A 27740-nucleotide genomic window follows, 5' to 3' on the forward strand; every position below is an offset into this window, starting at 1 on the left:
GAGCAGCTCACCAAGGAAGGAATTATTCCTCTGTCTTTTTATGCATGGGTAAGGAGCAGTCATTCAGTGATTTACCTGCCTTTTAGGGACAAATCTCTAAACCTGGTAGAGATCCAAGGAGTCTGACAGGGAAGTCACCTCTTTCTTTTTAACAACAAGTCAGGTGTCACCTTATGTTGCCATCATTTCCATACCTTCTCATTGTTCATGTACTATTTTTCTCAGAAAAAAAAAATGGATGGATAACCTCAGTTTCATTTTACATGTATTTCCTGAAGATACAAATCAACATCACTCTTTTTCACATGGTTTATGGTTACTGTTTCTTTTTTTTTTCTCCTCCGGTTTTTTTGTAAAGAGGTTTATCTTAGGTGTTGATATTTCTTACAATAATTTTCTTACTAGTAGCTATGACAAAGTTCCTAATCTTCTCTCTTCCTTTTGTCCTCAGGAAATCCACTGACTGTGGCCTGCAAAGCTTTCTTTGGATTCAGCGGCGAATCAGGCCCCATGATCTACTGGATGAAAGGGGAAAAATTCATAGAAGAATTAGAAGGTCACATTAGAGAAGGCGAAGTCAGGTACTTTTTGAATTATTTACTATTAAAGATACTGTATGTCCCACAAGCCTGTTGGGTTGACAAGTTTTTAATTGAAAGTGAAAATCGTTTTCTGTCTAAAGAGTGATAGATGACTTGGAGCCAGGGCTGTGTGAGTTGCTCCCTAAAGACAGAGTAACTTGTGCCTGAAAATCTGTTACCAAATTCCCCTGATGGTTGGAAGCTGAAGCTCCTCCTGAGTGTTCTGGGGTTTGATTTTAGCCTTGTGTGGGATTGGTGCTGTCCACTGCAGGCATCCCGTGGGACCTGCCTTGGCAAGATGACATCCATTCCAGAACCACTGTTAATCTTGAAGACAAATGGTCTCCTGTCAAAGCCACCATACTTTTTCTTTTCTCCTGAATGTGTTTTGTGTATTTGATCCAGCTCTCTCTCTCTCTTAACCTGAGCCTTCAAGAATCAGTGTTTGTTCCTCCAGGTTTAACACGTAAGGGAGAGGAAAGAGTGGCTGTGTCCAATATCCAGGTTGTTCTGGGCTTTTTCTCAGGTGCTGGTTATCACTTGATGTAAGTTGTAAAGAAAACACATTTGTATCCCCATGGACTTCCATGGAATTTGCACCTTACTCTCCTCCTTAATAATTACCTGATTATTGTTTTTGAGCAAAGACTAAGTTATGGTTATACTATGGGCAAGGTGGTCCCAGCTCCTATAGATACAATGAATATAGATTATGATACAATGAATATGGATTATAAAGAAAGCCAAGGTCTTTTCACTTACCAGTGCACATTTTTTAATCTCGTGTCCGAATTTTTTGTTGCTTGTAAAGGTGATTTTGGGAGAGCAAGGGGAGAGAGGTCCCTTTGCTTTATTACTTGATCAATAATGTGAAGTTCAACCACTTAGCCACGAGTTGTTAAGATATACTTAATTGCACACAGATCAAATTTATCTTATATTGCCATTGTACAATCCTCTTTTGTGCTTCTGACCACAAAAAGCAATTATTGGAAACTTCTGCCAGTGTAAGTAATCAGCACTTAATGGCATTGTGCTCTCTCTGGTGTGTATGTATATGAACAGAGTGATTTTGGTCCTGTTCTTCCACTGCATCAAGACAATTTGAGGTTTGTATTTAAAGAGTGCTCTAGCTTTAGCACAGTTCAAAACTTTTCCTTTATGTACATTTATTAGTGAAACTGAGTTTGAAAAGGCTGTTACTTGTCCTTTGTTGTGCCATCTCATTGCACATTCATGTTTCAAACTAATTTATCACAAGTCTCTTTTCTCATTCTGCTAAAATGCTTTGACTCAGTTTACAGACCCTGCACAATTCATTGAGTCTTCTCTTCAGCAAAGCTACTTATCACCTACCTAATCTCCTCTGATCACTGCCAGCATTTGAAACAGCATTTTGCAAAACACACTGCATCATTACCAGCAGTGCCCCAGTCCATCCCTTTTTTTATTTAGAAGTAGCTATGGCAACTGAAGTGGTAACTTTTTGCAAATGATTTTTTGCCCATAACAGCTCTTGTTTTTGCGTTCCATTACAGGTATGCTGCTTCAGGGGAACTAAGCAGCACTAATTATTCTGTCAGTGCCCTGAGGCAGCCCACATCTTCCACCCAGATATATTTATTGATATATTTAAAAATTGTCATGTGTGTTTCCAATTTGATGAGCCATGGTGAACTTGCTGGTTAGATGTCTTCTTAATCAGTTTGCTTTTCTATGCTGTTACCAAGACATTTCATTTTGAGAAGCTAAGAGTAGTACAGAATCCTTACAACCAGAACAAGATACTCCATGGGTTGGTTCTTTGGTACATTTCAACTCTGCATCCCCTATCTTGAATTAGTTCACAAATTTAGTAGCACTCTGAATTGATGGTGCTGTCCTTACCCTGGGCTGTGCCCATCCATTGTGTTGCTGGATTTTCTGTATATGATGAGAGCTCAGGTTAGCAAGTGATGTGTGGGAGCACAAACCACCCATCCCCAGTGTGCAGAGTTAACACTCACTGTGCTGTCATGAAAGCACTAAAATAAGGATGCATGTAACCTGAGCATTCCTATTCAAATCCAGTCCATGGAACTGGGTTTTGGTAAGCACACTTCACCAGGAGTAATATTTGTGTCACTCTGGGCTTCTTGGTATTTATTAGACCTTTTTACAAATCTTCATGATAAAAAGTAACTCAAAGTATTGCAGGACTTGGAGGCAATGCCACCCTATCTGAGCTGCCCCCTTGTCTTCCCTTGAATTAAAATCCCCAGGTGTTAGACATGTGTGGATGAGACTTTGCTTGCCAGGTGGGTTTTTTACAGCAGTAATGAAAAATGTCATGTAAATTGAACCAGAGTTATTAAAGAAGGAATCAGAGTCTTTAAGCATGTCTGCAGAGTTGTCAGTTGTACCTAATTATCCCAGCAGCACACAGCAAATTTCAACACCAGCTCTCTGCCATGGCAAAGTATTTTCAGACATAAATGTTGCTCTCTCAGACACCTATGAGTTACTTTTTTTGTCCTTGTTTTGTCTCTCTTGTCCATTTTTAAAGTAGAAATAGTTTAACTCATCCTAGGGGCATGAAAAGAAGTGGCTGGAGACATTTTGAATGGCAGCCTTATTTCTTCTGATTGATTTATCACCCACAGAAGCCAACAGATGGTTATGAAATGCTCAGACAAGATAAGGATGCTGTTTTCTGTTAGGAGAGGCTGCTGGGGGCAGGAGGCACAACTCCCATAGCTGATGTGCTGGGTACTTGGCAAAGAAGTATGGAAGCAACAGCTCTCTCCTGAAAAGCTTACACTCCTCAAGTAGACAAATTCAGGGCACAGAACAAGAAACACAAGGCAGGAAAGGGAGAGGGGAGGTCACTGTCATGCTGCCAGCTGAACGACTTTGCTTTGGAGAGGTGCTTGTGTACACACAGAACTTTCCTTTCATCTGCAGCCTGTTGTTAAGGAACAGAAGGAGGGGAGTCGATTCATAACCCTGCTCCCAGGTGAGATCCTCAGCTTTATAAAGAATGAAAGTTTTTTTTTTTTTCTAATCACAACTCTCATGTAGCTTATTAAAGGTTTGCAGTTAATGCCTCTGTCTTGCAGAGAGACACAAGTGAAGCTTTCTTATGGCCTTGTTATCTGTGCTCATACAAAGACTGAAAATATTGGGGAAATATGGTCTCAAATAAAAGTGTTTTAAATTCAGATTCAACTTAGTGCATACAAGCACTGGGAAAATATGACCAAGGATTTGAAAAATCCAAGCCATTGCATTATTTTCAAAGAAAGCATCTCTATTCTGTAATGACACTTCCTTTTTAAAATTCATATTCTTACCTAAAAATTATTCACTAGACAAAATGTTTTGTCTCAGATCAAATAAAATGCTTCAGCCTGAAGAAAAAGAAGGCACTGAGTATTGTTTTTACATCACCCACCTTTTATTTCTCTCTTTCCATCCTGTTTTTTGTGAGTTGTCGAGCACCATTGATTTAGCTATGCATTAAATGTTGTAATTACTCTTACAGTTTGTTCAGCAACCCAGAAAGAGGGAGTTATTGTTTTTTGAACTTGTGAGAGCTGGCTGTGTTGACAGTGATGCTGGTGAAGCTTCCCCCACCTCAGATAGGGACAGAGCTTCATCTTCTGGGTGTGCTCCGAATGCTGTTGCACCTTTAAGGTCTTACTTGTTGATATTGTATTGTGCTCCATGTTCTCTGAACCAACAACAACAATTAATTAATCAATGCAATTAATTAAGGGCTGCGTGTGTATTTAAAAAATGCAGGTGACCAACTGTGCATTTCTGTGGCAATAACGAAAGTTTAAAGTGATGTTAAAAGAAAAAAGGAAGAAAAATGAAAAAGCAGGACTGAAAGGTTTAACTAAGAGCTTTCTACACTTTGCTGCTAGCATAATGCTTAAATGTTTGTCAGCATTTTCATGATAGATCTCACTCTATAGATTTCCCTTGCTAAAAATTGCTATTAGAAGATATGTAAAAAAAAAAAGTTGTCAGTCCAAATATATTAGATATTCTTTTTTTTTTTAATGAAAACTCCTCTTTAGCTGATTATGTATTATTTAAATTTAGGTTAAGAGTCAATTATTTTATCTTACATATATGTAGTTTAGATATAGATAAAAATAACAGTTTCTTTTATCCTAACTGTAATGTGTCTCCATTTTTCTTCTGTGTAAAATATCCTGAGTACAGTAAACAAGAAAACCTGAACATTTGCAGAATGCTCCAGATTAGTTTCCCAGATATCTTCTCTGTTAATGATTATATTGGTCCTTGCAGCATGATTGGTAGACCAAAAGTTGTTGGGCATACTGTTTACCAGCAGAGTGGCTTTCCTGAGTCTTTATATAGATATAGCAGAATAATAGGTAAATGAGAATTGATTTACCTCACTTCCAGTGATTTAGGCTGAGTATGCAAACAGACCAGGCTTTCTGAGGAGGATTTTTTCTGGCCAGAAATTGTGCAAATTCAACCTTTCTTCCATTATTTCAACACTTGGACTCTGGACCAGAATTTAAAAAAAAAGGAAAAAAAAAAGAAAGAAAAAAGAAGCATAATCAATGAGAATGAATTTGGGAAAAAAAAAAAAAGATGCCATCCAAGTTTCCAAATCCAATACACACACGCACACACACACACACACACTCTAATGTTTTTCCACTTGCTTTTTTGCAAGTTATGCTGCCACAGTGAAAGAGGCTGAATTGTTGTGGATGTTCTGGTGCCTCTTCTGAGTTACTGCAGGGATGTGTTTGTAGCAGTCAGGCCTGCATTTTTGATTGTCTAGTGCAATGCCCTCATACTTCTCTTTAGATTTGTTTTCAGTGTGTTTGGAGTTCCATGGATGTCATGTGAAATGATGTACATAAGGAAACGTGTGCACACACAATGTCTTTGGTTTATAAAAGAGAAGTTTGGGGTTTGCTATTACTGACAAATGTGGTTGTCTCCAGCAGAATTTCCATTGAGAGCAGGCAACACTCTGGTTCATTACCTCCCATCCATTTTCCTCCTTTCAATCTTGGGAGAAAATATTTCTTTTTTGGTGACCCTGAGTTTTATTTCTGCCTTTACCTTACAGTGCTGTGCAGTCTTTTCAGAGAACAGACTCATTGAAGTACCACGTGCAGTGGTGATTTCACAGGTGACTCTGAGGGCACCCCAAATTTTTTGTTTACTTTCTTGTGCAGCATTACACAAACCAGGATCAAATTTATCTGGTGGATTTTACTTGACGTTACATTGCTCTATTCAAAGGAGCAGCAACTTTTTCTTGAGCAAGTGATAAGTGTTTTGAGAGAATAGGGTATTGTATTTTTAGACTTAATGTCAGCAGCAGAAAGCGTGCATTTACTTTGCATTCTTTTTAATGTTCACATGAGAACAATGACATGAAAAGGCTGTACCTCTGGCCTGAAAGTCTGCTAGAACTTTTATTGCATTTGTGGGGATTTTGCACATCTCCTCTTTCCTCTCAAAGGAGGAGGGAGCTCTTGTTCTTGACGCTGTTCCCCTTAAAAGTCAGGATCTACCCCAGAAAATAGAGGAAAATTCCAAAGAGTAGCACAGCTCCTTCTGTTGGTTTTCCACACTGAATTAAAATGTATCACAATACCCAGCCTTTAAATTGCCCTGTAATTTGTTCACTGATTGCTTAGTAGCACATCCCACTTCTGGAAAATGGATATTTGTCACTTCTTTTAAAAGAAGCATTGTTTTTAGAATTTAATTCTGATGGAACCAAGAAACAAGCCACACATAACCACTGTGCTCATGGCCACTCTTCCTGCACTTGGTTCAGCTCCTCACTAGACATGGCTGGAGAAAAAGCCTTCTGGTGGTCATGGAAAATGCCTCTGTGAAGGCTCTTTCAGGCAACATGAGTCTCCTTTCCCCAGGAGTGAAGGAGGGCAGGGAACATTGTCTTGTGCTGAGAAATGATAGTGCTTTGGGGAATCTGCCATCCATATTAATTCAGTTAAAGCAAAGGCTGTATCCTTCCTTCCAGACTCCTCAGAGAACATCTTGGAGAAAAAGAAGTTGAGTTGACATTGATCTTTGATGCTGTAGAGGAGGCAGACCTGGCTAACTACACGTGTCACGTGGAGAACAGAAATGGACGGAGACACGCCAGCGTTCTTCTGCGCAAGAAAGGTAATTCTCTCTTTCTTAGTTATCTGTGACCTCACCTGCCTCAGCAGCAACTCATCAGTCAGAGGTCCTGCTGACCTCTCTGAGCCAGGCTGGACTCCTGTGTGCCTGCTTGGAGCTGAAGTGTGCTTGTGTGCACCTTCAGTTTACCATTTGTGGGAAAAAAATTATGGGTTGTTCTTCGGTGTCTAGAAAATTGGCCTTGCAGGTGATGCACTTGCCTGGAATACAGTCATCCATAAGGCACCATTAATCAGGGGAAGTATTTTGGACTAAACAACCTATGAATTTGACCCAGAACTGACTAACTAGGCCAGTTAAAACTTACATTTCTTAGAACTGGCAGTGAGGTCAGATGTTCTTATGTTTCTCCACTTCCTGGCTTTGTGTTTTAAATTGAAAGCTTAAAGGTGTCTTCATGCATTTTGATTTCTAACAGCATCAGGAATCAAAACATGCAATGGGAGCTACAAATACATGGAGAGTTACCCCATCATGGTTGTCTCGCTTGATACTGCTCTGAATGGAGAGCAGCACTACTGACAAATTACCTACAACAGAAAGGAAACCGTTGGGATCTGAATGTGCCAAATTTAAAAGTGCTGCTGTGCTCTGTGTTTGAAAAAGTCACTATCAAGGGAGTGTAACAGTATCCCATGGCAGTTCTTCTGTTGTTTGTTCAAGCAGCTCTCCTATTCATAAGTGGGCTGACATTTAGATTGGATGCTGATCTCTCTGAGATACAGTGTATTAGGAAACATAAAAGCTGTAAGAATAGTAATTGTTGGGAAAGCAAAGGAAGGTTCCACTCTTGGGGCAAAGCTGTTATGTGAAACCACAGAACATCAGCACAGGAGGTTGACTAAAGAGTTGATACATTATCCAGACCTCTGCCATCACTCCTGGATGTAAATTATTTTGCCAAAACAGGGGAAGAAAAATTGTTTTCATGAGGCAAACCTGAAAGGGCTGCTGCAGTGCTTTGTGTGCTTTCACTGTGGCAAAGTTGGAATAAAGGAATGTTGATCTAGCAGATCATTCTGCTATCTACTACAAACTTCCACACAGGAGGGTTCTGCAGAGGGATCTGGACTGGCTGGGTCCATGGGCTGAGTTGTGTGAGGTTCCGCAAGGCCAAGTGCTTGGTCCTGCTCTTGGGTCACAACAGGCTCCAGGCTGGGGCAGAGGGGCTGGAAAGCTGCCAGGTGGCGAAGGAACTGGGGATGCTGGAGTCACCATCCCTGAAGGGATTTGAGAGCCATGCAGATGTGGCCCTCGTGGGCATGGTTTAGTGGTGGGCTCAGCAGTGCTGGTCTAATGGTTGGACTCAATCATCTGGGAGGTGTTTTCCAACCAAAACAATTCTACAATTCTGTGATCTAAACTGATAGGTTGTCACAGCTTTAATTAAGGAATCTGGTCATCATGATGAAGGATTAGTGTCTAGTGCAAAAAGCATTCTACCTTTCCTTCCACTGAACCTCATAAATATACAACTGATAGTAAGTATATCTCTGTTGGCACTGGTGAATGTTCTGCTGTGTGCATATAGTAGAATAACAAGCTCGGTTTATTTATAACAAAAAAATGCAGATATTTCAGAGCTCTGCTGGAATTATGGAAGAAGCACTGCTGAATACAGAATTTGGAGGTGGAAAGGATCACTTTGCAGCTACTATTTCATTTCTCTCTGCACTGTGGCTGTAGAAAACTTATATTCCCCTCAGGCACTCTCAGTAGTTGATTTTCAGGCTATTAAAGTGTCATTTAAAATAACCACTGTATTTTACTGTGTCCTTTGACTGCCTGTCCTATTGTCCTCTTTGTTATTTATTAAGTTCTCACAAATACTTGACCAAACTTTTCCTTTCTGCAACTTGATTTAATTGCTTCTTATCCTAACTTTCTCCAGCTTAGATTTTACTGTAGATATTCATGAGTCAGGAAATACTACTGTATTTACTGAGCTGGGACAAGATTTAGGGGAGGACTTGCAGAAAGCTGTTGACCAGCATCCTTTGTGCATGTCAAAGAAGGGATTTCTATTGCAATGTGCTGCAGCACAGATCTCTCAGTCAGAGAAATCCTCCTCCCTCCAAAGTCTTACCTGTTAAGAGCTGCATTATCCATGTTTGACAAGAGGCACTTGTAGCTCTGTTTTGTCTTCAGGGTTATTTTCTGGCTTGGATGAAAAACAGGAAAAAACCCAAAACCTAAGTTGTAGATGTTGTATAAGATTTTCTAGGGTTCTTGTTTTGACATCAGATGGGTATTTTTAGCACGTAATTTGCTTTGGAAAAAAAAAAAAGAAAAAGAAAAATTAGCTGTTCACATGTTTCAGGGAAAATATATTAAATTATTTTGATGTATTAGTGGTACAGTCCCCTCTAACCTTCAGGAGAATACAGGAGTGGCTTTTTGCACAGCTCCAGTGTAGCACCAGAGCATGTGCCATCATTTAGGATTATTTTTATTGTTTGGGGTTTTCACCTGAAAAAGAACCAAATCAAGTTTCAAACCCAAAGCCACCAATGCAAAGGCAGAGTCAGACATACTCCTAAGACCTGAACAAAACTGTCTGCTGTCACATTCTTCTTTACTGACTTAATTCAAGACCACATTGTTACTTGCTTTCAAGCAGTTCAGAAATAAGTTCTGGACTATCCTGGGTTTGGTTTGCTTTTATTTATTTTTTCTCCATGCTGTCCTAGCATATTTGGTGCTCAAATAACATGGAAATACCATATATACCCAGTTGTCCCTTAGTTGTGGGAATAGTTCAGGATTCCCTTCAAAAGGGTTTGAAAACAGTCCAGAATTTAGTGTCTGAAGTCCACATAGTCTATAATATAACTGTTCTGAAAGATAAATAACTTGTCAGAAACCGCAGAATAAAATCAGACCATGCTTTTAGTGGCAAGAAGCAGTGAATTGAGATAAAAGTAAATATTATGATGACTTTTCCTCATGATTTTTTAAAGGAGGCTGCCTTTAATTAAGACATGCAAGGAACTAGTTTTAGGGGGCATGGGTTTGAAACTGATGCATTGCTAAATTATGAGGAACTTTTAAAATGTAGTTGTCTCTCACTTCTTGGATATTTATGAGTCTTTTGCTGTTTTAAAGACCACAATCCTCTGAAATATGTGTAATATATTGTGGCAAGGTCTTTCTACATTATTTTACATTAGAAACTATCAATATTATTATTTTCTATTTTTCATTCACTATTGTAGCACAGAGACCAGATTCAACTTTCTTTTCTTTAGTGTTGGATATGCTGCTTCCTTATTTATCTCAGCAAGGACCACTTGAGGAGGAAGGAATTAATCAGATGCCACGGCTAAGTAGAGTAGGCAAGAAAATTGAACATCCTGGGTTTTTCTCATTGCCTCCACTTTGGAATGGAAATAAGGAGACCTCAAAAGACTCAGCTTTTCCCATAAGGAAAGCCCCTTTTTCCATAAGGACTCTTCTGGAGTCCTTATGTCTGTACTCTAGGAGAGTTCATAGGGCAGAAGGACAAATACTGGACCTGCAAAAACTGATCAATTTTGCCTTTAGAGCTGGATTTTGTGGTTTGCTTAATACCCTGCTATTCCCCCCACCAAAGTGGGCAAGACTCTGTGCTCCTGCAAGAGAGCTGCAAGAGGGCTGCAAGGCTCAGCATTTTCTTTCCTTCCAAGCTGGCAGTTGTGCCATCATCTCCATTTCCTAGCAAAAAAGATTCAGTACAATTAAAAAAATAAAATCCCTTCAAAAGGGATTTTAACCAACTCTGTTCTCCATTTGCTTAGATTTATCCCCCAGAGGATGCAGGCTTTATCATGCACTGTAGTAAAAGTCCCATGGATTCCCTGAGTTCTCAGAGAGATTAAGTAGCTATTATAATAGAGTTTTTCCATCTATTAGTCCATGATTTCTTGCCAGACAGACATCAGAGATACTGTAAACTGGGAATAGCTTGACATCTGATGTTAATTATTGAAATAGAAGGCATGGTGAGGCAAAAATAACCCCCAAAGATATGCAGCTAATTTGCTTTTTATCTTGAAAGTGACACAAATGACATATGAGTAATTTTTTCTGACCTAAGTTTTAGAACAATAAATATCACAAGAACTTTGTCCCAGCTGTGTGAGTTTGGCAGCTTCTCACTGTGTTTGTCACAGCAGCAAATATCTTCATGACATCTTATCTGAACCAATACAGGCTGTGAGAGTCAAATTGTCATCCTCTGTCTTTTATGGCTAAGTAATATGCCAGGTGGTGTTAGGAGCAATATTACTTTCAGAGGACATTTCAGAATAAAGAGCAATGCTGTTCAAGTTAGTGCCTTGCATCAGATGGAGCTCTGGACTGGTATCCAAGGGTTTTATCCCATTTTGTCATTGGTTTGCTGAATGACCTTGAATGTGCTGCTCCTCTTTTCTAAGCCTGTTTCCCCAGCTGTAAAAGATGGATCATTGTGTCTGGGTGCATTTGTGAAGTCCTTTGACTTCTTGTGATGTTTCCTAACAAAAGCATCTGAGTAGAAAATTTTAGCTAACACTAGGTCCCATTAAATTATAATGTGAGCTCTTCAAATATGTGAGAACCCTGTTAGCAGTCATGCCAAACAAAGTGGCTCTTTGCAGCCTGATGTGTGCTCCTGGCTTCTTGTGTTGGGCTTCCTGCAAGCCCAACTCATTTTCCAGTGATCCAGCTGAAGCCCTGGCTTGGCAGCTCACATCAGCTTGTCCTCAGGCTTCACAAATAGAAAACCAAAGCTGTCTAATTTGGAGGGGAAGGGACCAGATCCTGCCCAATCTGTCCTCACATGCTGCATACAGCATTTGATGCACTCTCCCAGTGCAGATGTTTCAAACTCCACCAGCTCATTAAAAGTTGGTTACTGCTCCGTGTAAAATCACTGCATAGTTCCTTTGTAGGAGATTTACGTGTGTAGCCTCAAATGCATTCTGGATTTCAGATGGTTATTTCAGATGAGCAGTAGATGGAGTAAATGAGTAAAATTAAGTAATAGGCAATGGACAAAATTATTAGGAATTTTTAATGTTGTGGTGGTTGTAATTGGAAGCTGCACAATTTTATGTGGAATTGTATGGTGGATTAGAGAAAATATAGCTTGGAAAGATCATAACCTTTTTGCCTTTCCTTGCTAATTTTAGATTTGATCTACAAAATAGAACTTGCTGGAGGACTGGGAGCCATCCTTCTTCTGCTTATTTTGCTCGTGACCATCTATAAGTGCTACAACATAGAGTTAATGCTGTTCTACAGACAGAACTTTGGAGGAGATGAAGCAGCTGATGGTAAGCAGTTGCACAGGAAACTCAATATATGCAATGGAGATATTTCAGAGACCCAAAGTGGTGAGATTGAAATGAATCCTAAGACACCTGCTGCTGGTTTAAACTACTAAGCACCCAACAGTGTAAAGCCCTAAGACTTGCTCCCAAAGCCCCCTGAGATCAATGAGTCTTTCCACAGAAATGTCACTGGGCTCTGCCACGAGCAAAAGGGAGCCAGGAGAATTGTTCATGAGTCTGCTGCAGAGGCTCACACGTCATTTGTGAACTCTTCACATTCATGTGTCCAGTGCCACATGTGCCCAGGGTCCCCTCTCCTGAGGTCCACACTGTAAATCTGAGCAGCCTTTCACCAGGTGTTCTTCATGAAGCATTTTCATTGAATTGCCACCAGGCTTCCAGTGACCTCCTCTGACCAGTGAGAGGTGATTGTTATGAGGTTACCTCAACTCATTGGGAGACTGTAAACAACTTGGTGGGAATGTGCAGCTTGCCTGGGGTGTATCTTTAAAAATAAAATAGACTGTTTTCTATTTTTCTTCCCCCACCTCCCCTCTCACTAGCATATATTCTGCTTGATGCCTAAAGCTAAGCTTGTATTTTTAAATTGAAGCTTTAATTCTTTTGAATATAGAACATTCTTCTCCGATGAAGTTGGAGTAAGCCCTGTAAACTAAATCCCAGTCTTTAAATCTTATTACTATGTTCTTAACACTTATTTTATAATTAATATGCTATTAATATGCATCTAAGTAGTATCTGCTAAGGAGACAAAGTGCAGTATTCAAGTACAGGTGCTTGCCATAGCCCACTGCAACACTGAGCAGTCACACAGGCTCTGGAATGGTACATCCAGAAACTCTAATGTGTTTGAAAAGAGAGCAGGGAACACATTTTCCATAGTGCCAAAACAATGTGCAGTTGCACAGACATGTTGCTTCCTGCAATTGGCATTTCTGTTATCACAGTGATAAATGTTTCTGTTTCACAATGGGCAGATATGGTGGGAAAAGGTTCCACTGTGATGAAATCCACAGGAGTCTTGGAGAATGGATGGAATGACATCTTGGGAACTTTAGAAAGAGAAAGGGTCATCCTTGTGGGTCCCTTCCAGCTCAGAATACTTGGTGATTCTGTGATAAATAGCAGGAATAGAGATCAGGAAAATTGCTCTTCCTCAATCCTTCATGACTGGGAAAAAAAAAAATTTATGCTTTTTCCATACTCTGCAATACTGCACAATATTTATACTGGTACCTAGGACAAAGGGAAGGGTGAGATTATGTGGTTTGAGAAATACTTTACCTGAAACACCTTGGGATTACACCAACATAATATCCCTGCTTCACACCAACCAAAAGTGGTAACTTCCTCCAGCCTGCTTCAGTTTGTTTATCCTGTGTTTTCAGCATGAAACTGCTGCATTTTTACTCATATAAAAAATACTTGGTTCAATCACTTTTTAATTTATGAAACAATATTATTTTCTCATTGTTTATAGAGGAAGCCCCATGAGTACATAGGGGGTTTTGCCTATAAATTTTGAAAACAACCTTTTCTTTTTCCAGTGCATAATTGTAGACTTTTCACAGCTTTGTGTCCTGTTCTGATCCTGCAGGATGAAAGATGGAGGCAGAATGTTACAGAAGTCAAAGCATGTATAGGGATGTTTGTTTCTTCTCATATAGGGGGAGCATACAGAGCTCCCATGAGCACCCAGCTGTATGGATGCAATCACAGGGTCATTTTCCACTTGTATGTGTATTTCTTTATAAAAGATTTGAACTCAACAGATCTGCTTTATTCCTATTTCTAAAAATACTCCATGTAAGCAATGTTGGAAACACTCACTTCCTGTGTTGTGTGTAGCATTGCTTTTAGAGAAGATGACACTGAGGATTAAAGGATCCATTTAGGAAATGGCTCCAAATAGTGCTGCTCCCAGAGCCAGCAGTGGGTGAGAGTGGGCAGCTCCTCCTTCTCTGCCCTGGTACACAGAGCTCGTGGGCAGCCAGCAGGGGCTGTGGAGCTGTAGCACCACTGCATGAGCTGCCAGCAGCCCGAGGGAGCTGCTCCTGTCAGCATCCTGCTGGCTGCCACTGTGGGCTGGGCTGCCTGGGCAGGGGCTCAGGGACCCTGGTGCTCTGCAGCTCCCAGACTGTGCAGGGATGCTGCCTCCAGGATCACTGGCATCTCTTAAAAGGTCTTGGCAGGCTTCCTCATGGACAGGGAGGCAGGTTTTGGATAGGCCACCAAAGCTGGCTGGCCTGTTGACTTCAGAGGAATGTCAGCAAGCCAGGTGGACATCTTCCATCGTCCCCTACAGCCACGGTGGCACTAAGCAAATTGCCTTTTACAAATATGTAATTATTCACATGCTTTGACTACAGCTCTGACCCTCATGGGTCTGGCTGTGTGTCAGGAATTATAAGTAACCATCAGTTCAAGGTCATCAAGAGACATATTTTATTATTATTAGGTATTTGTTCTTTTTATCAGAATATATTGAGGAATTTTAACTGTTTTAATTATCTTTCATGTGCACTATTCTTTACAGATAATTGGTACTCAGAAACCCTCCATTCACGCAGTTTTCTTCTCACAACATTAACTATTTGATTTTTCATTTTCTGTAAATAATGGCAGCTGGGCTCTTCCCTAGAGGCTGAATTGCTGAAGGTTGACTTTTTCAATAAACTGTTTTCCATTACTGCAGAGGAACACAAAGAGAAATGTCACTAAGACAGTCTGATCCCAGCATGGGTCCCCAGCTCTGTGGTGGCACCACTTCTGTTCCTGGCACACTCATGAGCTCTTAGCTCCATGTTTCAGAAGCAGAGCTGGAGACAAGCCCCAGTGCTGGGCAGGAGGAGGAGAAGGAATGTTGCCCTTTATGACAGTCATTTGTCTCTCTTATAATGTGATCCCCAAGTATTTAAAATCTTCTGGATCAAGTGGATTGTGATCCAAAATTATAATATTGATTTTTAAAACTATGGGATTTTCTGAAAAAAAAAAATGCTTTGAACTGTTTGTATTTGGCATTGTTTTCTGAATAGTCAGTATTTGTTTGAATTAATCATGTCTTTTCTTACAATTACTTATGGAAGGAAATTTTCCTTGCTCAAAACTTTCTGGGCTCAAAACTTTTCCAAGCTGAAAACTTTAATATACTCCTAGAACTCTTGAGGAATAGAAGTTGAAAGAATTGCATTACAAATATGTAAAGGCTTAAAATAAAAGTTTCCCCTTTAGTATTTGTATGACAATTTTGCCCATGATGTTTTCAGCTGTGGCACATGTCTGACCACATGGAGCAGAGTTACTGCTCAGCATGCAGAAGAAAACTGAAAGGATCCATGAGATTTCTGCCTGGAAGCCAGATTATATGTTCCTCTGAAAGGTCCCCATTTTTTGGGAAATGCTTGGTGTTTTCAAGGAATAATACAATTTCCCAGTACTCTCCTGTGTTTCTCAGAGTGTCCTTGCAAACAGCAGGCTGAACATGATTTGTTTTCTTACAGACAACAAAGAATATGATGCTTATCTTTCATACACCAAAGTGGATCCTGATGCGTTGGATCGTGATAATAATGAAGAGGAGCAGTTTGCACTTGAAATTCTGCCAGATGTTCTAGAAAAGCGCTATGGATATAAACTCTTCATTCCAGATAGGGACCTGATCCCTAGTGGAAGTAAGTATTTCTGACCTTTCAGTTTAATTTCTGTCTGATGTGTCACAAAGGCCTGCACTGTGTGATAAGTACCAGATGTGGAAAACCTTGGGAAGTGGTTGCAAAGACTGGAAAAGTTTCCTCAGCACTGCAAATCTGAATTCTCTGTTAGAGCTTGTTCCTGCACCACTGAAATCAGAGGGAATTTTCACTGAAATCAATTTGCCATTGATTGGCAAATCATTGATTGGCAATCAATTTGCCAGCCTTCCTACAGGGAAGGCTGCAGCACTGCAAGCATTACCAAGTCCAAAATGTCTACATCAAACACAGGTAACTAAGCAGGAAACTTTCTAAAAGGGTTTTATCATCTCTGTTACATGATTAAAATGGAATTATTTGTTTTTTCAGTGAGTAGTTGTTTTCTCTGCAGCAGCTTTACTAGTAAAAGTCATCTTCTCTATTGTCTTTTGGGGTTTTCCTTAACTTGGGAGTCTCATAAGATTCAGCAGCACCTTTGGATGCCTCACCAAAGGTCAATGCTTTCCTAGTTGTAGTTAATGGCATTTCTTCTACCAGACTCATTTTTGAGCAAATCCAAAAGACCACAAATCATATCCATTGTGTTGATGAATTTTGAATGCACAATATGTTTGCTTTAATATCACATTTATTTGAAGAGCTACCCTTGTGAAAAATCAGCCTTTTTTTTTTTTTTTATAAATTCCATCTCCAAATCACTTTCATAAAAGCAATAGAAGAGAACATGAACTTCTCTCTGTATGTGCTACTGTGTAGGAAATGTGAACAAGAGAACAAAGCAATGGCTGTAGTGGAGCAGATGTCTCCAAACATGGAATAGCTCGAGCATAGCTGCATTACAACCTGCCTGCCAAAAACTTGGAACTGCTGCCTCACTGTGCCAAGTGCCTGACCCAGGAGTCAGAGCCTGTTTCTTCTCTGACCTTTGAGAGTATTGGAAACAGAACTCTGAACCCTTTAGCACTGGGAAAGAGGAGTCAGAGCTTCACCAGAGATCATGAAAAACCTGTACAGGGGCTTGAATTTATCACATGCATTTTCAGCTCTTAGTTTAGAGCTGATTCACTTTTTCTTTTTGCCCCTGCAAGGTGTAAGTTTTTCTCTCATAGTGAGAAATTACGGAAAGGGGTCTTGGCTTATGGGTTTCTTATTTCTCAGAGTACAAGCAAATTTTATAAAATTTTTCAATATTAATCAGAGGAAATACATCTTTCTGTGGTAAAAACCACAGAATTGTTGTAACTAGTTGTTTCATATCCAACAATATAGCAGAGTTACACATACCAATTCTGTAAGTGAATTAGAAGTATAAAGTTAACTCTTCAATAATAACTATGCTGAAGCACACATTAATCTGAAATGAAATTCTTTTTTCCAATTGTTGTTCCAGCCAGCATGGTATTTTATTTTTGTCTATTTTTGTCAGCAAGGCACTCAGCAAACACTTGCCATCACTTTGGGTATTCATTAAACCTCTCCTGAAAATGTAGGGTACCTGAAAATGTCAGTTCTCATTTATGAACATTCACAGATTTAATCCTTCTTCTTTCCTCTCAAACTCACTTCTTCAGTGTTATGAAAAGGCCTGATTCTAACACATGGAGCTTCAAGAACGCCTAATCAGACATAATGACAAGGCAGAATAAAATGTGGAGCTGAAATGAGTGTGATTTGCATGCTTTAGCTTTGAAAAAGATATGGGGGAAAGCACTTTATTTCAAGAGGGGCTAGAGGGAGGGTGAGGGGATGGGGAAGGAGGGAAGACTCGGCCTCCTGCATTTGTGAGTTCTCCTGGAGTAGTGGAATGTGCCCTGCCTAATCCTCACCACTCTCACAAGGACTTGCAGTGCTTAGTGAGGGCAGTGTGATGTGGAATGGGCCTGCTGGAAACTTCAGAGGAAAACATTGCATGGTTTAGAGTGACTGTCTCAAAGAGTGGCAGATGTGACAAAATATATGACTCTCCAGGGTAGATTTCTGTAGAAGAATGGGAGGTTGATCACAGCTATCATTTTATTTTAGGAAATATCTCTTCTCACATGTTCACTTCCTCATCTTTCAGGGTAAATTACTTTCATCAATGTAATCATTTCCCACTCTCTGCTCTGATGTGTGTCCCTCTGTATCCTGTGTACCTTGGCGTGTGTCCCCCCCAGTGCAGCCAGGAGCTGTGTACGGCTGGTGCTTCCTGCAATCCCTGCAGTTGTGAGGAGCTGCCACGGGAGGGTGTGCACCATTCGCTTCCTTCTTGGCATGCAGCAGCTCCTACAGCTGCTCCCTGCATTTGAGAGCAGGCAAAAAATAGATTTGTCAAATACTATTTCATTAATTTTCTTGCGCAGTTCTGCAAACAGCCTAAAAAGCTGACTTGGTGAAAATTCAGGGACAAGTTTGATTGTGTTTTTGTCCAGCTGGCTCATTGCTAACCTCTGGAGGAAAGCTGTGATGGGCTCTGTTTGTCCCTGTGCAGCAGAGGGAGCGATTACAGCCAGATGTGCTGTGGCTGGGACACGTCCAAGCCCTGCTTTCAGCTCCGCGTCTGCTTCAGGGATGTCCACGGACTGTTGCTGTCCCCAGGAGGACAGAGGTGCTGGCTGTGGGGACTGAGGCCACCTCTTCACCATGGGGAAGCAGATCCCAGGGTTCAGGTCAGATGGGGCTGAGTCATGTTTTGCAGTAGGTGTTGGTTCTGAGCCCTGCTGGGATACAAATTTTATCCCAATAGAGCATTTTGTCGCAGTGGGAGGGAGAAGCACCATGAAGGATGCCAATGGCCTCAGCAATGCCTGTCACACGTGGCCAGCAGGGACCTTTGTGATGACTCTTGGTGCTGCCTGAGAGCAGCATGGATGGATCCCTGAGCTGGCAAGATGGAACAGAATCCCACACAGCCACAGGAGGCAAGACTGGTGACCCAGCAGGGAGACATGGCAATGGAGACCGAGTTTGTAACCCTGGAACTGAGGTGCATGTTATGGGAAGTACTGTAGCAGCTATTCTTTCTTAAAGAATACTCTTTGGTCTAGCAGAATGAGTGTTTTTCATTCTGTCAAAGCTGACAGCACACACACCTCCCTGCCAGGTAACTTAGGTGAAATTGGACAAGTTACCCTGCATAAGGAGACTGGGATCCCTGAGATGCACTTGCACTTCTTACTGAATTCCTGAGTAGTTCTCATTATTTTCACCCTGTTCATTTTCAGGGCTCTTTTTACAAACCTCTTCCCACAACAAACATTTAAGCTCTGTAAGATTTTTCAATTCAGGGTTAGAAGACCTGAGGAGATTGAGTAGTTGGCAGAGGGTCAACAGGATGAGTTATGTTGTCACCTGAGCCATTTTTTGTCTTGCCAAGGATGATGTCTTCAGTGAAAAATATCTGTTTGCACTTCACTCTTCTAAAATCAGGAGTACATCAGAGGAAGGTACTTTTCTCCATGGTTTCTGCAAATTATTTTAAAAGCTGAAAGTGAAGAGGTAAAAATTGTCAAGTTAGATTTTAATACCAGCAATACATATCTATTAGAGCATCATCTAGGTGTTCTCTAAGCATATGTGCATTTGGTCTTGACAGGATTGAAAAAACACCAACAATTCACTCCAGCTCAGCCCAGGGTATGAAGATTAGGCAGTGAAAAGAATGGTGATGGAATAAAATATTTATTTACCTGAAAATGAGAAGTTCTCAGCACAAGGGGAGAGTGTCAACATCATGTGATAAAAAGCACACGACAGTCACTATTGGAGTTCTGGCACTTTGTAGTTTTGTCTGCCCACCTGTGTGGTTTATGCCTGGGGAATTCCAGCTTCCTGGGCTCCTGCATGAAGAAAGCCTGGTTGGACCATGTGTCTGGGGCTCCCATGGAGCCTTAGTTAAGTATAGGACACCATTTCTTTGGTATCCAGCCCCACAAACTCCTTTCAGGAGTCCCTGGTTGTCTGCTCTGTATGAATCTTGCTTTTAATGTCAGGCATGGGTGAGGGTAGTGGGGATGTACACACATGTCAGCTGAAAGAAGAATAAATATGGACAAAAGGCAGAAGGGCTGCCTGTCCTATAGTGCACTAATCTGCATTATTTGTTTCTTTATGTTAAACTCATCAGCTGTCCCTCAGCTCATCCTGGGATTGGGCTCTGTCTGGGAAGGGACCATTTCTCTGCTTTGTGTTTCAGCTGTTCTGGTCCAAGCTAAGAGAAGCAAAATATATTTAATAAATAGGAAAAGCAAGACACAAAATCACTGATGTTATAATAAAGTAATCAGACTCAGGGTTTGGGAACTATTCAGCTAGGAAATCATGATTGAATTACTCTTCTGTAAATAACTTTCTCAAGTGATGGTCACACTGCCAAACACAGAAAGGCTGGTTATTTTCAGAGTGCCAGGAACCAACCAGCATGGGTTTGATGGTGGAAACTCTTTGGTTCTCGTAGTGCTGCAAACCATGTTTTCCAAAAATATCCATAGGATTTTATGTGATTTCTAGTGTTTTTCTTCTTCTCCCTCAACTCCTGCAAATCATCTGAATCTGGTTAGTCAGTCATTTCTTTGTGTAAGCAACTCTGTGCCCATAGTGTTCATTAATTTCCTTGCTCCTAGTCTGCTTGCATATTAGGTTTCCTTCCAGCCTGTGGTTAATGTAGCTCATTAAGGATTCCATAGGCAGTTACACATTATTTAATTGCAAATGGGATGCATTTCTTGAAATTCTCTTCTTCAGTGCTTCAAACTCCAGTTTAGCATCGGTACATGTAGACAGTGTTTGGTGAGCACATACTTGCTGTCAAGACAGATTTGCTTGCCGTTTTCTGGCAAGACTAAAACAATGTTTGGGTTTGAGTATAACACTTCTTACTGTCCATTCCTCCTTGGGCATTGCATTGAACATGATGCAAGTAAGTTACTGACAAAACAACTTACAATATAAATTTTTTTTTTTATTTTTTTTTTACCTTTGGGAATAGCTAACATTTTGGGAAGAGTTTTGTACCATAATGCAAATAATGTTTCAAGGAGGGGGAAAAATGGCCAAATTTAAAATGTGTTTTTTCAGTAAAAACCAAGTGGGTTTGATCTAACACTGACATCATAGTTTTACATTCTAATTTATGATAAAATACAATCCCTGGGACTTAAAAGTGAATAGTTACATACAGACTTCACCAAGACAATGTTTTTTACTCCCCTTACAATGAAATATCATTGAAGTTGGCACCTCCTGCAGCAAAAACGAAGTTACAGCAAAATTACATTTATCTGATGGAAATATGTTGGTCTGGAGCTTTACAGTTGATACTGGTTGGTGACATTATTCCTGAAGTCCCTATTCAGTTTTTTTCTTGCAAATGAAATGGAGCCATTGCCTGACAATAATTTCTTAGCTTGCTGGAAAGGTGAAAGCAACACTTTCTCCATCCCACATTGCAATATAGATTGCTTGGATTCAGTACCTTCTAATGGAGTGAACATTTGAGACAGACAACTGAACCTGCAGGATTTTGGGAAGTCTCTAATTCTAAAGTAAAAGGAGAGCAGATGATGTAGCAACTCAGAGGTTTATGCAGTCAGATTGGTACCACTGGGAGAAATAAAACGGGAAATTCCAGGGACAGGAATCTGTCTCCCCATGCTTTTCTTCACAGAAATGTTCAAGTGGTGCAAATTTGACATCTTGTAGAGTGCATCCAATGGTACACAGGCTCCAGGAAAATTGTCACCTGCCTTCAGTAGTAGTCCCAAGCTGGAGTTAGTGGGAGTACTAAGTACTCCTGGACCAGATGGCTGGAAGTTTGGGGTTCCAGTTTCTTGTAGCTCAGTGTACTTTACCCTCAGTGCACCAACAAGTCCCCTGTTCATTGGCCATGTCCACCAGTTACCAGCTCCAAATGTGGAATTTGAGGGATCACCTCAAGACCATTTGTGAAGGCGTTCATTCCTCAGCTGAGGACAGAGCTCTGACCTGTAGCAATACCCAGTAAGGCAGGTGGGCATCCAAAAGAGACATGAGAAGCACAGAGGAGAGGAATGTCCACCCAAGAAAATAGGGAATTTCTCCCATCTTCTTTCCACCCTGTTTGCCCAAGGCAAAGGCTGACAACTCTTTGATTGCTAGGGTGGGTGTCACTACTGCAATGATTGGTGCTGGATATTTGAAGAGATGAAAGTGGAGTGATTTTTTTAATTTGTTTTGTTGGTTTTTATTTTTTCTCAATTGGATGCATTTGGATATGCATGGCCATGCTCAGCTCTATCCTGGACATATGGTACTGCCCAGTATTGTGTCCTGCAGGGAATTGTCTTGTGCATAGCAGTGTTCTGAGTGTTTGGAGGAGGGATGAATATGTCTCAGGAAAGATGCATGATAGTTTGTTGTTTTACTGTATCTTGCAGATTCAACCTCTAATGATGAAGCTTCCCACCTAAATTCTTTCTTTTTGGGAGCAGAAAGAAAGGAAGAAAATGAAGAGTCTGAGCTGTTGATACATTGGGATAATATCTTTCCATTGTATTGAACATTTCTACCTTTCCTTAAGTTTTGTTTCACCAGTTCTGCTTATCATTTTCTCATTGTTGCTGATTCTCTGCCCGCTCCACTGCCTCTCCCATGGATTTTAATGTTGAATTTTTTTTCATTAATGAGTAACTATTTTACACAGAACAATGGTGGGGGTTTTCTCATAAAGTATTTCAAGAAACAAAAAAACAAAAACAACTGTAAATGCTGCATGATTAAAAAGTCATAAACCATTAACTAAAAGTCAGGATTGTTGCATAGACATTTGTAATGTATGTGTATGTCTTAAATTTTTGTGTGTCTGTGGGATGTTTGCAATTGCCTCTTTTTTCCATTTGTGAAAGAAATTCTTCTTGCTGCTAAGTGGTGAAATAAAACATTGGTAAAGGCAGATTTGATGCTAACTATGCCTTCAGTCTCATGAAAATAAGCTATTTTAGAATGTTCCTGTTGGCCTATTTTGTAGCAATTTACTTTACTGGAAGTAGTGTGAATAAGCATGCTGTGGTATGGTGCCTGGGACTATAAAATGAGTCTTGCAGTAACAGATGTTGATTAATGATGTTATTTGTAATTATTGTTCTTGCTAGAGGGCAGATGTGTAAGAGAGGTCCTGCCCTGTGCTGAGTAAAGATCTGTTCTGTGCAGCTCTTGTGTCCAAGTCTTCATTTCTGACACGTGCTTCTCCTCTGTGGTCAGGCAGCACATTCCCAGTAGCATGGTCAAGAGGTTCCTGTAGTTTAAAAACACAAAGATATCCTGTCTCAAAGCTTGCAGTTGTAATGCTGTGCAACCAATGAACATTTTCTGCCTTTAGTGGTTTTCTTCAAGGGATTTAATTTTTCTGGTCTTGACCTAAAACCCATTGAAGTTTGTTGAATGAAGTCTGTTCATTTGAATGGGTTTTTGATCAGGTCTGTAAGTAGATCTCTTTCCCATCCTGTTCCATGTCAGACCAGTGTATTTGGCTTCTCTTCCCTACCATCCCTGGGATAAGTGAAACTCAGGGATCAAAGTCCAACTTTACAAACATTTTGAAGTTCAGTAAACTGGCATCATGGAGCTGCTGATGGGACTGGCATTTCTGCTTACACTGATCATTTGCAACTACTTGGCATGCATGAATAAAAGAATTCTACTATTTTCTTTGTCACTGATGTCTCAACAAATAAATACTTCCAATATGTTTAAATTTTCCATTTGTTCCTGTCACTTGTGAAGTCTCTGTTAATACCTTGGGGTACATAGAAGCACAGGTTTGTGATCTTAACACAGACCACTGAGCCACAAAGAATGTTCTTATGCTTTTGTGGTCAATACCTAAAGAAGAAAAAGCTACCATGATGCTTCTATGCAATAGCACAAGTTCTGCATGTGATGAGGATTCATTTCTTTTTGAGCTTTTGCAAGTTATGGTTCATACACCCTGCAGCACCCTCATGTCTTTGCATCTGGAACACGGGAACCACTCCCCAGAGCCTGCTTCCCTCAGCACAGTGTTAATCATAACCAATGTTAATGTTAGAATTTACACAAACATTGCATTGATTTCGACCTATATTTTTTTCACTAAGTGAACTGTGTGTTTGTATTCACTAATGCACCTACACAGGAAGGGTGTTATGTAAATGTCATCCTGCTGCAATGAACAGGAGAAAATAGCAAAGGATGGAGGGTGTTATTAAGGAATTTCCTATGTGTACTCCATAAATAGAAATATTTTGTAATACACAATCTATTTTTGTTGGAGTATATTGAAATGCCCATTATTTTAAATGGTGTGGATCAGTAAAGTGCAGGATTTTGTTATTCTTGATTGCAAGCCTGATATTTTAATACAATAGACTTGTTTATTCTTTACTCTTTCTCTCTTTCTATAATTTGTAGCCTACATTGAAGATCTCACAAGATGTGTTGAGCAAAGCAGAAGACTCATTATCGTGTTAACTCCAGACTATGTTCTCAGGAGAGGATGGAGTATTTTTGAGATGGAAAACAGACTTCATAACATGCTAGTCAGTGGAGAAATCAAAGTTATTTTGATTGAGTGTACTGAATTAAAAGGGAAGGTGAATTATCACGAAGTGGAATCATTAAAGCACACCATCAAACTTCTCTCAGTGGTCAAGTGGAAAGGACCAAAAAGCAGCAAACTGAACTCTAAGTTTTGGAAGCGCCTAGTCTTTGAAATGCCAGGGAAGAAAAAGGAGGTGGTGTCTCGGCATCAGGTCCTGGATTCTGCAGAGCAGGGCCTCTTTGGAGACCTGCAGACTGTGCCCTCTCTCGCCGTCACGGGCACCTCTGCCACGCTGGTGGAGTCGCGGGCGGGCCTGGGCGGTTTCCAGCAGGCAGACTCCGTGCACAGCCGGCACTTCTGCCGCGGCTACGAGTGCGACGTGTCGGCGGCCACGCTGCCCCTGGCCTCCGTCAGCAACCACCACACGTACTGTAACATCCCCCTGGCGCTCCTCAACGGACAGCTACCTCTCAACAACGCCGTCAAGGACCCCCAGGAGTTCCACAGGAACAGCCCCTTGCTACCTTTGTCGGCCAAGGAGCTCAGCTTCACCAGTGATATCTGGTAGAACGTCAGGGCTCTTTGGAGATGCTTCATGGCCACCATGAAGAGACGCCTGTAAAGAACTTTGCCCTACCCGCATGGGGTGAGAAAACATATTCAAAGCAGCAGCACACTTGTTTGCTTTTCTACTTGAACTTTTTTGTTTACATTTACAAATTATTGACGAAGGGGGCATTCTTTTGTAACTCAGTAATGTCCTTCCTGTCTTTTAATGTACAGTTTTATTGCTTCTTTAAAAAGGAGGGGGGAGAGAAAAACGCATCCCGTCACTTCACAGTAGGTTTACAATCTGGGACGGATAAAAGGTCACTGTGTACAATCTCCAACATCCATGCATATTTAAGTAACAGTATTTGAAATACACAGAAGTTGTTGGGTTTTTCATATAGACTACAGTACAGTTTGAAATTCTAATCATGCTACAAAAATTAATATCTCCTGCACAGACCACAAAGGGTGAATCATCTTGAAAAGGAAGGAGAAGGAAACCTTCCTGGTACCATTGTCTTGCAAATACTTCTTAGAAAATGCCCAGCTGAAACAATGCAGACAAAGCTTTATCAATAAAGTGCATAGTAACAGTTACAAAATAAATCACCTGCTCCCATCAGCATCTCTTCATTTTATTATTGAGGTATGTTCTATTCCTAGTCAATGGTTAGCAATGTGGTTTTATTAAACAACTTACTAGAATACTGGAAGATGTTTAAGAGGATTTTAAACAATTTTTCTCTCAACTATAGATTCTTTCACAATTTTTTTGCAGATTTTTAATGACTTTTTCCAAACAGTTCAAGTATAAACTTAGCTGTCTATTGGCCAATTCATTAATCTGAAATTTCTTAAGATCTAAGATTTGTAGTAAAGTAATTTTATGTAGGATTTTTTTTCCAAAACCAGTAGTTACAATTTGAAATTAACCTTTTTTTGTGAGAACATCAGCAATAGAAAACTACAGCAATATTCAGAGATTAAGTGCTGAATTATTCAGGTTTACTAGTAAGTCTGACTTCTGTTGCAGTGATAATCACCTGAAACAGTTTTCTCTCTTCTTTATCTACCTGCCAATTTATTTACCTTTAAATATGGCAGAAGCAGGAATATTTCTACTCTCTGTGTAACTGGTAAAAAGTGATATTTTTCAGCAACTGGCAAGGTCTTGCATTTCACACTTGTGTGAGTGATCCCATCAGTCAAATAAGATCCTGTCATTCAGCATTCCTGCTGCTGGTGGATGAGAATTGTTCCACAGTGCTTAGCATGAGGGATTGCTGCTCTGCCAGTACCAGGGTGTTTCATGGAGATTTCCACACTCAGCTGGGTAAGGGCTGCAGAGTTAGGCTATGGAGACAACTGTATTAAAGGAAAAAGCTCTAAATAATGAAGGCAAAAGCCAGTTTTGCAGGTTTTGGCATGGCTCTAATGAAAGCACAGCAGACATGAGAGTTTTGTCTCAATAACATTTGCTGGAGCAAGTTCCCAAAAATATTTTTAAGGCAGGCAACCTTGCCTGTGCTTCAGTATGTCTTTAGCATTTTTTCTCTTTGATTGCATGAATAAAAGTTAGCACTCTGCACTCAGCTGCCTGTGGTTTCATCAGCAAACAAATTCAGTAAATCCTTGACATTTTGCAGTGGTTCCTAAATTGTACCCTACAGTCAAATGGAAACAAACACTGACCTAAGACTTAAAAGTATCCAGAATTGGCCCAAAGGCCATGAAAATTATCTCAAATGTGCAATAATTCATAGAGGTCAGTATTTTTCCATTGCTTCTTTCCCCAGTTCTTTATTCTGTGCCGTCCTTCACCAGTCATTGTCTGTAAGATTTTTCATTAGGTTCAAAATAATACATGTTTCTCTCATTTTTTTCTAATATTATTATGCATTTGACACTAACACTGAAAGTGGAAATCTAGAAGAGATATTAATTTATTACACAGTATAGAACTATAACTTGCTCTTTTGTGAAGTTAAATTCCAAACATAGGTGTTTAATAGATGTATTTTTCTACTGAGAAAGAAAGCGATTTTACCTCCATTACAAATATATGTATTTCAACTTCCTCCCAAAAATTTACAAAATTTGCACTGTTTTATAAGTGTTACAGACTGTGTTTACACTGGCTATGTTCTTTAATGCAAAGTGTAATTTTAAAAAATGGAAAAAAAGTCCTAAATGAAAACCCTGCATGAAAAGAGCTGCATATGTTTAAATGAAAAGCTGTACTTTTCATTATTTTCCTTCCCACCTTACTCTAGAATCTGATTAATTCACATAGAATGTTCAGTGAGATTTTAAACCTGCTAGTTCTGTATTAAGCATGCAAACTCAAAAAAAAGAAAGAAAAGAAAAAAACATATGCAGGTTGGTCTGCTTCTTTTATTTACAAGGATTTAATATTGGTAGCAAATTCATTTACCCAATGATAATATGTCTCAGAGCAGTAGTTATACTAAAGCAAAATGCAGTCATCTTTGTATTGAGGAAACATGAAAAGAACAGGTTTTCAGTCCTTTTGCAAAAGCACACTGAGTGTCTGTGTATCAATATCTTTAGTTATAGATCCCAAGTCACAATCTGCTTTAAGATTTCTGAGTGTATGTTGAGTACTACAATAATATATACATGAATCAGACCTGCCTGTACCCCTGTGCTTTTAGTGTGGGGTGGGGACTGAGCTTGGGGGCCTCTTGTTGACTCAGTTTGTGTGACCCAGTACAGAATCATAGAATTGTTTAGGTTGGGGAAGATCTCTAAAATTTTCAACTCCAGCTGTTAACCCAGCTCTGCCAAGCCCAGCACTGACACAAGTCCCCAGGTGCCACAGCCACCTGTTTTTTGTAGGCCTCTGGGGACG

The 27740-nt window shown here is 40.2% G+C and overlaps 1 protein-coding gene across 1 annotated transcript in view; it reads left to right on the forward strand.

The window, feature by feature from the left end:
• Positions 1-27518, forward strand: part of IL1RAPL2 (interleukin 1 receptor accessory protein like 2) — a 337482-nt gene extending 309964 nt beyond the window's left edge. Inside the window, exons 7-11 of the mRNA XM_066559579.1 lie at positions 452-581; positions 6613-6758; positions 11927-12070; positions 15592-15762; positions 24187-27518. Of these exons, the coding sequence (XP_066415676.1) occupies positions 452-581; positions 6613-6758; positions 11927-12070; positions 15592-15762; positions 24187-24884 (1289 nt within the window). The 3' untranslated portion in view covers positions 24885-27518. The remainder of the gene's footprint in view (positions 1-451; positions 582-6612; positions 6759-11926; positions 12071-15591; positions 15763-24186) is intronic.
• Positions 27519-27740: the final 222 nt, after the last annotated feature.

This window comes from Molothrus aeneus, chromosome 14 (genome assembly GCF_037042795.1).
Source record: "Molothrus aeneus isolate 106 chromosome 14, BPBGC_Maene_1.0, whole genome shotgun sequence".
Lineage (NCBI taxonomy): Eukaryota > Metazoa > Chordata > Aves > Passeriformes > Icteridae > Molothrus > Molothrus aeneus.